The sequence below is a fragment of the Myotis brandtii genome, unplaced genomic scaffold (genome assembly GCF_000412655.1).
Source record: "Myotis brandtii unplaced genomic scaffold, ASM41265v1 scaffold14, whole genome shotgun sequence".
Classification (NCBI taxonomy): Eukaryota; Metazoa; Chordata; class Mammalia; order Chiroptera; family Vespertilionidae; genus Myotis; species Myotis brandtii.
The window spans coordinates 3,570,941-3,581,999 of NW_005354999.1; the positions used below are offsets into that span (position 1 = coordinate 3,570,941).

The 11,059-nt window shown below is 35.7% G+C and overlaps 1 protein-coding gene across 4 annotated transcripts in view; it reads right to left on the minus strand.

Annotated features, from left to right (window-relative positions):
• Positions 1–1,042: 1,042 nt before the first annotated feature.
• AADAT (aminoadipate aminotransferase) overlaps positions 1,043–11,059 on the minus strand; it is a 22,628-nt gene continuing 12,611 nt past the window's right edge. For 2 of the 4 annotated variants that reach the window (XM_014535226.1, XM_005860787.2), the window contains 7 exons: positions 10,398–10,480; positions 9,828–9,924; positions 8,309–8,370; positions 7,993–8,057; positions 6,416–6,522; positions 2,945–3,046; positions 1,043–1,499 (listed from right to left, as the gene is read on the minus strand). In XM_014535226.1, the coding sequence (XP_014390712.1) occupies positions 1,458–1,499; positions 2,945–3,046; positions 6,416–6,522; positions 7,993–8,057; positions 8,309–8,370; positions 9,828–9,924; positions 10,398–10,480 (558 nt within the window). In that variant the 3' untranslated portion in view covers positions 1,043–1,457. The remainder of the gene's footprint in view (positions 1,500–2,944; positions 3,047–6,415; positions 6,523–7,992; positions 8,058–8,308; positions 8,371–9,827; positions 9,925–10,397; positions 10,481–11,059) is intronic. The other 2 variants (XR_001361032.1, XM_014535227.1) reach the window with 2 other exon arrangements.

An 11,059-nucleotide genomic window follows, 5' to 3' on the forward strand; every position in this document is an offset into this window, starting at 1 on the left:
GGAGGATAGAGGATAGAGAGCTAGAAACATCAATGAGAGAGAAACATCGATCAGCTGCCTCCTGCACACCCCCACTGGGGATGTGCCAGCAACCAGGGTACACACCCTTGACAGGAATCGAACTTGGGACCCTTGAGTCCGCAGGCCGACGCTCTATCCACTGAGCCAAACTGATCAGGGCTGGAAGGCTGGCTTTACTTTTATTAACTCTCTAAGTTACACTTTCTTCTTAGGTTCTCCATCTCAATCCTCCTCCAGGCTCTGTGTCTTTACAATATCTCCTAAATAACTACCATTGGTTGTCTTAGAAAAAGGGATTTGAGCCAGCTGATTTGAACTCTGAGGTGAGATTTTTGCTCAAGAGCTTTAACTGTAGGAAGATATAACATCTCAAATGGATGCCAGGAAAAAAAAATATAATACTGAAGTTTATACACACAAAGGATGACATAAATTTCCTAATTCCTTAAGAAACTTATAACTTTACAATTACTGGATCTTGGAACAATGTGATAATTTGTTACATGGCATTAAAAAATATAGGGTATTTATGATACACTACCATAACGAGATCCTATTCTTTTATATGTTACATGAATATGTATAAGAAATATCCAAAAGGACCAATGATAAATGCTGACAGCAATTATCTTTGGGGGGTGAGAAAATAAGTGGCTGCTTTTCCTTTATTCCTTACATTTCCTGGCTTGTTTTGAAATTTTTAAATAAGCGTATATTACTTTAGTAATCTGATGGGAAAAATAAACCTTTTAAAAGGTGAGAAAGAAAATAATCAAATTAATATGTCGTAAATACAAGGGGTTGTAATAGATTCAAATTACATAACTAATAAGAATATGTTTTTATAAATTGTGCAGTATTATGAAAAAGCAATGTAGTACATTTTTCTAAGTCCTGATTTATCCTCCTTACTTGGATAAGTCTGATGCCTTTAGGTATGTTTAGTTTCAAAATTTTATTTAAAGGGATTTAATATCTGTGGTATTTTTACTGAAATCATTTATAAAGGTCAAATTCTAACAATTTTTGCAACAAGATTTTATTATATTTTCCTAAAACATAGAAAAAGTTTACATTACATACCATTTTGGACTTATATTTTTACATTTTCAAAATAATTTACTGCAAATGTTAGTTTCAAAGAAAATTTAAGAGAAATTATAAAGCAGTTACAAAGTTCTTTACAAGAAAATTCATGATAAAAATAATTTTTTTCAAGTTGAAAATTTATCAAAAGATATACATGGATTATAAACATATTTTGGCAATATGGTGGATTTAAGGGCACTTTAAAAGTTGTCTAGTTAATGACTACAGATATGACATGTTTGATGAAACACAATCTGTAAGTCTTAACCAATGATCATTTCTTGCTGCTGAAACATTGAAGTAATTTATTTAAAAAGTCCATGAGTACTATGAAGAGTTTGATGTCTTCACAAAGATTCTTTTATAAGTTCAGCTAATCTCTGGAAGGCCTAAAATAGAAAATAGATAAGAATTAATGAAAGTAGGGTACTATTTAGGAAAAGTTTGTCAGAATGTTAAAAATTCAAACAAAGAATATCCATCTAAGGGTGAGATAAGGCAATGAAAACCAAGTTTACTAGTAACATCAGTTTTATCATGGTCGGATGCTGTCAGTGTCATAATATATGTAGATATAAGCATATCAGATTCCCAGGAATTTTATTTTGTTGTTCGTGTGGCCCTCAAGGTCACCACTTTCGATTTTCTCTACACCACATATTATTTTATTTTTTTATGTAATCTCTCACCTGCATATACATTATATATAGTTGAAATTGCCCAAATCTATTATATAAAAAAAATATAAGCCCTTGCCGAGTGGCTCAATTAGTTGGAGCATCACCCTGTATATGTGGGTTCGATTCTCGGTCAGGGCATATGCCTAAGTTGTGTGTTCGATCTCTGGTTGGGGCGCCTACAGAGGCAGCCAATTGATGTTTTTCTCACATCAATGTTTCTCTTTCTTTATCTTTCCCTTCTTCTCTCTCTAAAAATCAATAAAAACATATCCTTGGGTGAAAATGAAACAAAACAAAAAATAAAACTTATGAAAAGCATATTTAATAACATGAGAAAGCAAATAAATAAAGAACCAATCCATCTGCAAAGATAGGTACCAACTCATTTTAAGGTTAATGGCACCATTCAATTTATGGATCTTCTGCTTGGATTCCCAGACATACAGTTCTGAGGAACTTGTTTCTTTGCTTCTTATTATTTTGGTTAAAGCTAGACTTTGTGATTAATTTGAGAGTATTATTCCCTTTGACTTGTTGATATTTTTTTTCCTCAATGAGAGAGACTGGCCTCAGTTTGCACTTTGGGCTCATGTTAATTCCATGAAGGAAGGGAAGATATTTTCTTCATAATATATTGGTGACCAATGAACATTGTTTAGTAGGTCTGAAAACTATTCTTGAAAACAAAAAAATTAAAGTCAGTATCTTCATTTGTCTATAGAAGTCTAGCAACGAAGTAAATGTGTCTTTTTATGGTAGTTCATGACTTTTCAACTTATACTCCCCCCACCCCCCAGAAACCCAAGACCTGAAAGCATAATGTAACTCACAAAATGAACACATGCACCAAAAAACAGAATTGAGCCCTGGCCAGTGTAGCTAAATGGTTAGAGTGTCAGCCCATGCACTGAAGGGTGGTGGGTTCAATTCCTGGTCAAGGGCACGTACCTGGGTTGCAGGTTTGATCCCCGGCCCCATTGGGACATGTTTGGGAGACAACAAATAGATGTATCTCTCTCATATCAATGTTTTTCTCTCCCTCCCTTTCTACTCTCTCTAAAAAATCAACGGAAAAAATATCCTCAAGTGAGGATTAACAACAACAAAATAGAATTGATATCTAGTGTTAATGCTGAAGAGAATACTGTACTTACTATATCCATTTGTTCTGGAGAAGCCAACGAGAAGGATGCTCTAAAGTAAGGGCTAGGAGCTGAGCTGTCAATGTAGAAAGCATTTCCAGGAATCATTAATATCTAAGAGAGTTTATGGAAAATAAGGGACATACCATTAAAGAAAAACTGAAAGAAAATATAGGTAAATCAAATCTCAGAATGGGGAAGGACTTTTTGAAATTAAAGGCAATTAAATCACAAGGAAAAATAATTTTATGTAAAAATCCTGTATTTCATACAATAAACAAAAATAAACACAGAGAAACTGGAAAAATGTTTACAATAAATATGGCAAATACGACATCTTCACATATAAAGAATGCAGAATGGCTGGGTGGGGGGTGTCAATTGTGGAAACAGGAGACATATGTAAAACTTCAGACAAAAAAAAAGAAAAAAAAAAAGAAAAAGAAAAGAAAGAATGCACAGAGCCCTGGCCAGTTTGGCTCAGTATTTAGAGTGTTGGCCTGTGGACCAAAGGGTCATGGGTTCTATTCCCAGTCAAGGGCACATCATACCTCAGTTTCAGACTGGATCCGTGGCCCTGGTCAGGGTGCATGAGGGAGGCAACCAATTAATGTGTCTCTCTCATGTCGATGTTTCTCTCTCTCCCTCACTTCTTCCCTCCCCTCCACTCTGTCTGAAAATCAATGGAAAAAATATCCTCGGTTGAGGATTAAAAAAAAAAAAAAAGAATGCATAGAAACAGAAGAAAAACACCAGAATTCTAGCTTTTATAGGCAAAGGGCAGCTTACAAAAGAAATAGAAACAGTAACAACCATGAGTAAATGTTTAACCTAACTAGAAAACTAAGTTCAAACAATGAGATCCATTTTTAAGTTATCAAATTTGGAAGTGACTTTTAAGCTGGAATCTGAAAGGTGTTGGCCAAGCAAAAAGTAGGGGAAGAATATTTTAGGGAGATGATACAGAGTGTAAAGGCCCAGAGATGGGAAGAAAAGAACTGAAAGAAGGTAAAAAATTTAATATATAAAGCAAAGGAATAACAATGTTGAGTAAGTGTGTCAAGATGCAGTAGTGAAAACCACTGTGATTCTTGAGGACCACTGTGGCAGATAGCTCACTGTGGCAAAGCACATTTCCTCTGCCCCGGGCAACAAATATATTCTATTCCCCAGCCTCTTTCTAATTATATGTGGACACATGATTGAATCCTAGTCAATGGATGTGAAGTGATGTGTGCTACTTCTAGGCCTGATCCATAAAATTCTTCCCCTGTGTGATCCACCATGCTCTTTCCATTTTGTAGCCATGTGGACTCTCTGTGTTGAAGACTGAAGAGCAAGGAGATGGAAGGAACCAGGGTCTCTGAATCACTGCTTGGAGTACAGTTGCCTAAAGATCAGTTACTTGAAAAATGTGAGTCAGAAATAAACGCCAATTATGTTAAATCTTTGAGATTGTTAATGTAGTACAATCATGATATTCAAAAGTATTAGTAACTGCTTGTTGTTACTTGGTACAAATCTGGGCACTGTCTGCTAAGGTAAGAGGAGTAGGGAATGGAATGATTTGGGGCACTCTGGGGAAGAGATTTCAAGGCAGAAGATAGGTTTTTGTGTCCTTAATAACAACAAAATGAAAATCATTTTTCCCAATTTAGCCAAAAAGTTTTGGGATGTGCTAGAAACAAATTGCTGTACGAGAAGGAGGGAGTGGAAAAAATCTCTCTGCAAGATGACCAAAGTCTGAGCTAAGGCAGTGGTGATAAAATTGGAGATTATTTAGAAAAAGTAAAGGTACAGGCAACAGGAATTGTTTGTTTCACAATTCCTCTTCTATTTAGAGGAAAATTTTGAATAGCTCTAAAAATTTTTGAGTATAGATGTTATTTAGCTTGAACTAACATTGCTGGTTGATTATTAGACTAATTGGTCTTTTTTTTTTAAAGGAGAAATTCTTCGCAGCAGCTAGGTAGAAATGGGTCAGGGTTTGCAGACTGTTCCTTCTGAGATTATTTATAGGGTAATATTTTCTTGACAAGAATACTCCTGGACTCTTGTTTCTTTTCCCCGGGACTATTAACAATACTATGCAGTGTTTATCACCCACTTATATAGGTACTGCTGTTTACCAGGATATCTGGAATAAATGAAAAGGACTGAAAAAAAGTGCAATAAAATATGAAGTCTATATCCTTCATATTATTGAGCATGTAGCTCAGAGATACATACAAGTAGCCACTTATTAAATGTTCTTAAAGATAATGGCATTGATAGAAAACCAAAGAAAATATAAAATTAATTTGTTATACTAAAATATATTTCTTTGAAATAAACCAGCTACATATTTAGTAAGTACCTACTGTGTGCTGTTGCTAGGATTAGAACAATGCATAAAGCATGAGTCTTTCCCTCCAGTAAGATGGTTAGAGAGGATGAATGAGTTTCCCAAGGGAGTGGGGCTAGCCCAGAAACCAGCCAGTTGCTAGGTCTAACCTATAGACTGCTTCATCTCATAGGTACTAGCAGGGCACTTGCCACCATCAACACAATCTGTTCTTTTGTATCATTTATTCTATTGCTTCACGACAAAAATTGATACTAGAAATAGATTTTAGTGTTTACAAAAGACTGATAAACATAGTGAGAGAATTAATTAATGGAGAAAGGATAATTTATTTGGTAAATTGGAAAGCTATACAGAAAAATACTTGGGTTTCTGAGATTACTCAGTGCCCCTGAATGAAATCTAAATAGACTTATGATTTAAGTACAAAGGGAGAATTAAAAAACATAGAAGAAATCATCATGGGCTAATTTGAAGTAAAAACAGCAGGATAGAAACTTTTCTGGGTAATTTTAACCATGTGAAATAATTGTGTAGCCAAAATATTAGCGATACACAGGCTCTTCAAGGAAATACACCACAAATGGTCATAAAATCTGGGTGGTGAAATTGAGCTATTTAAAAATTTTTTCATTATATTTTTCTAAGTTTGCTACCATGAATATTGTTTACTTTTATAATGGGGGAGAGGGGGACTCTATTTTAAATACTAAAGGCTAATGCCTACTGAGCATTTACTAGTGTATGTGCTTTATATATATTTACTAAATTATCATAACAACATTATGTGGGAGAAAGTCTCATTATTACTAAAATGCAGGGAGGGTAACTTACCCAAAGCCACACATCCAGTAAAGGGTGGAAATGGGATTCAAACCTAAGGAGTGTGGCTCCAGGGACTGTGCTCTTAGCCATGAAACCAACCAGCAGCTGAGATCAATGACTATATTTCCATTAATTTAGACCAGAATAATAATTATGTAACCCAAAAATCTATTATGATTTTAATAATGAGATAACATACCTGATATTAAAACATGATGAGTTGGGGTGGTAGGCAATGATAAACATCTCTCTCCATTTTTATTTAAGTAAGAAATTACATTAAAGTAACAGTATAACTATTTCTGCCTTTTTACCTCTTTCTTAATGGCTTTTTCTTCAATCAGTTTTTTTGCATCAGAAATGCCCTTAATTTTAATCCATACAAACATCCCAGCAGTAGGAGCATGCCACTCTGCCAAACCTACAAATAGAAGAAGGGAATAAATATCTGCTGAAGCTATATTTGATATCACATATCATTTAATGACATAATTGCAATGACTATAAACTAGTATTTCCATAAAAGTTCCTTCAGTGATAGCATTTAAAAATATATAGTTCTATGAGTCCTGAAAATTGATGGTCTGAGTTTTATTTTTTTTAAAAAGTGAGTAAGCCCTGGTCAGGTAGCTCAGTTGGTTAGAGCGTTGTCCAGATGCTCCGGGGTTGCAGGTTTGAGCCCTGGTCAGGGCACAACCAATACTCAGCCAGTGAGTGCATAAGTAAAAGGAGACAAATTGATGTCTCTTGCTCTCTCAATAAAATAAAATAAAAAGTGAATGAAAAAGGGGGTGAAGGCAGGGAGGGAGACTCATGTGTGCCTATCTACAATTTTAGTCAGACTTAGGGTGGCACCAGAAGTCTAGTGTCTATGTCTACTTCCTTTAGTTAGACCCATACCTGAGCCAAATATGACTCTTTCAATTTTAGAAGAAGATTCTTCAACTCTTTCTAGATTCTTCCAGTGTTTCAATCAATGCTATCATTTAGGTAATAGTTTAGAAGTCCCATGGAGTAAAGTTTTTATCAGAATGTAATTAATTATGAAAAGAAGTACTTAAAATCAGGAATTCCAGTTGCATTTGTAGGCTTTATGTTTCATTGAGTATTAGGATAGAGAAACCAAGAAGGAAGGATAATTATTTTGACTTTAATTATCTTTTTGTTGCTGTTGATTAAAACCTTTTCTTCAGCTCCATTGTACAAAATGGTAGAATAGTACTCTTTATCAAAAAAATTATATTTTTATCAATAATTCATAGGAAATAAGCTATGACAGTATTAAGGAATTGATATATTTTGCTTACTGTTATTCATACCAGAGGTATTTTTCATGATATAATTAAAGCCACGTCATTCATTTTACTTTCTTATTTTTCATAGAAAATTAAACCCACCCTGCAATTAAATTAGCAATAGAGAGTATTAGACAGATAAATGAGGTTAGTGATTAAAAGGCAAGTCATTTGTAATGAGAAATCCTCTGTACACTGTATTAGTATTTTGTCTTTAGATAATCCAGCTAGAAAAAGATTATGTTGTTTGTTTCACAATTCTTCTTCTATTTAGAGGAAAATTTTGAAATAACTCTAAAAATTTTTGAGTATAGATGTTATTTAGCTTGAACTAACATTGCTGGTTGATTATTGGACTAATTGGTCTTTTTTTTTTTTTTAAAGGACAAATTCTTCACAGCAGCTAGGTAGAAATGGGTCAGGGTTTGCACACTGTTCCTTCTGAGGTTATTTATAGGGTAATATTTTCTTGACAAGAATACTCCTGGACTCTTGTTTCTTTTCCCCGGGACTATTAACAATACTATGCAGTGTTTATCACCCACTTATATAGGTACTGCTGTTTATGGAAGGATGGGGGTATATGTTCTACTCACCACTTAACCACTTGTCTGCAGCTGTCAGTAATGCATCCTTCTGCTTCCTATAGTAATCAATAACCCTAGATGAAGAAAACAGTGAAAAAGATGTGTTTAGTATATTGACTGCAGAAACTAAGAGGCTCTATAAGAAACCATTTTCTATCTTGCTGAAAATGAATGCCATGTAAGGAAATAGAGCATACTTATTTGACTTGTCTGGTGGTAAACTTTTTACCACTATGTTTTTTCCTTTATTGTGGAATAATTAAGAATCAAAAATTATAAGGCAGAGTCCATTTCTATGTGAAAAATGGGACCTGAAATGCCATACCTCTCTATGTGAGCCAGGAAGCCCTCCTGTCCCCACTGGTGAAGAAGCTGTGATACCAGGAGCTGAAAGAGGTGAGACAATAACAGGTGTCATGCTTCATCCTCTACCATGTGTTTTCTGCCAGTCACTCTTGAGTCTATGTAAACCACCATAAGAAAACAGAACAAGCTGACCCAACCAAGCTTTAGTCGGTCAGTGATTTAGAATAAATGTTAATAACAAAGACAATGCTAATAAAGTGACAAATATTTATAGAGTACTTGCTGTGCCAGAAACTATTGTAATGCATTAAAATATTTTAGCTAATTTAACCTTGTAATGACCTTATTAGGCAGGCTATTATTTCTATTTTACTGATGAGCAAATGAGGCACAGGGGTTGTTAACTTTCCTGAGGTCACACAGCTCGTCACAGAGCCTGGATTCGAGTCAGAGGGCCCAGCTACAGATCCATGCCATTAATTACCACACTGCACTTCCTCTCTACATATAAAAAACACATAGTAGGTGTAATATATAAAATTACATAATATATTTGGAGATTTTCTATCTAAAATGGAAGTTCTAAATGTCATGAATGGATAATGAAGTTTTGTTAGTAACAGATATGGGGAGAGAGAGAGAGAGAGAGAGAGAGAGAGAGAGAGAGAAAGTTCCCAAACATGATAAAGTACATTATGGAATGTAAAATATCAAACAAAAATCCTATTCTACATAAATTCTTCTATGCAGTTAGGTAGCAATTCTATCCTTAACATCTAATTCTATGGTTGCATTAGGGATAGAGCCGATAATTTCTCAAAGCTTGTGAGGAAATTTACACATTCTCTAAAATTAACTTTTTAAAAATTAAAGTACATACCAACCAGTGTCTTTAGGACAGGTTAGCACATTACAATGAAGGCAATGAATCACTATTCAGGTTTGCAATTCTTGTTCTCATTACACACTCTAAGACAAAGAAGCCCAAATTATATTATTGCATCAAGCCCAGTTCCGTTATGTGAAGTTCAACAGTTTTTATGGAGTTCCTGGGCTGGATGCGAGGGACAGCAGAGGAATAAGATAGCCAACTCTCATGGAGTTTAGTCTATGCCACAAAATAACACCAGATTAATTTGATTCTCATCTATAATAATAAAAGCATAATATGCTAATTAGACCAGACATCCTTCCGGGCGTCCTTCTGGACAAAGCCGGGGCTGCAAGGGAAGCCTGGGTCCCGGGTGCCTGTTGGCAGCTGGAGGGAAGCCCGGGTTCCGGGTGCCAGAGGGAAGCCAGTGCCAGCAGCCAGGAGAAGGAAGACCTACTCTTGCACAAATTTTGTGCATCGGGCCTCTAGTTTGTCTATAAGAGTAAACGCCTGCAGTGCCAGGTTTGCTGACTCACTACATACTGGAACTAGAGATTCAATATCCGTGATTTCCCTCCCTGGCACCTTAACTCAATCTTACTTGTCAAGATCTATTTTCTATTCTTATCTAATTAAAATTTTTTTTCTACTTCTAATTTGTCCTTACCTGTGTAAAAGTACTGGGGTGCAATGTTGAGACTTGTGTGTGTAAAACAACTCTCTCTATCAAGGGTTTTGGTCCTGTTATAAACCCTATTCTCAACCTGCACACACACACACAAAAAAAAAGAGAGTGAGAAAAGGTACAATACTACTGTATTAACAAGGAATCCATGTCATTTTCCTGATTTCATTAGGAAGAGAGCTGTGGCCTGGGGGCAAATGAACCTAGACAATGAAAGCATCCTGATAAAATCAACTACTACTTACTTAAAATTCAAGTACATTTAAAACATAATGCAAGTCTGACTAAGCATTTCTAAATGTGCTCCTTCATATATGAAACTCCAAACCTGACCAGTTCCTCTACAACTTTCGATGAATGCCCAGGTTCCTTTGATGATGGAGATGGACAGAGAGAGAGAAAAGGCCTATATTCATATTAATAATTTAACTGGTGTTTTAAGGCAAGTAGAATACAGGCATCTTAAATGAGAATTGCTTGGACAGAAAGCTACTGAGGCACAGTTTCTATCTCAGTTAGGTCCAGCCTGAAGTTAGAGACACAGCGCCTTACCCAGAGGACAGAACTTTGGAGAAAGAGTCCGCTCTGATGACACGCCCGTCAACGTCCATGGAAAGAAACGTTGGTACCCAGGGCTTGACATGGAAAAGATAAACACTGTTGGTCTGAGAACTCTGTTAGTGACTATGTAATTCCTTCATGTAGAGACTGGAAAGGACATGGATTCAAATAACAGTAGCACAACCATCATTTCCATTACCTTTATCCAAACCCTTTCAAATGGAATAAAAACAGATGCATGTTCTTTTATTAGTATCTGCCTGTCTTCATGACTTTTCTGCCAAAAATGCACACAAGGGTTTACTCATTTGCTCAAGATCCATTATGAATTTGCCCTAGGGGTTGAATGAACAGATTTAGAGGAAGAAAAAAAATAGGGGCCTTGCTGAGAACCAAGGTTCTGAAATCCTGTAAGGTCCCCCAGGGGTTGAATGAACAGATTTAGAGGAAGAAAAAAATATGAGCCTTGCTGAGAACCAAGGTTCTGGAATCCTGTAAGGTCCCCATGATGCCTGGCTGGCCTGATTGTTGAAATAAAATGCATCTCAATAAAAAAAGAAAAACTAGTTTGGATAAGATATAAGCAGAGGGGACCAGCAGCATTCAGGATTGTTTACAGAAAGAATGCTGCCTCTTAGAACTAGAAAGATACA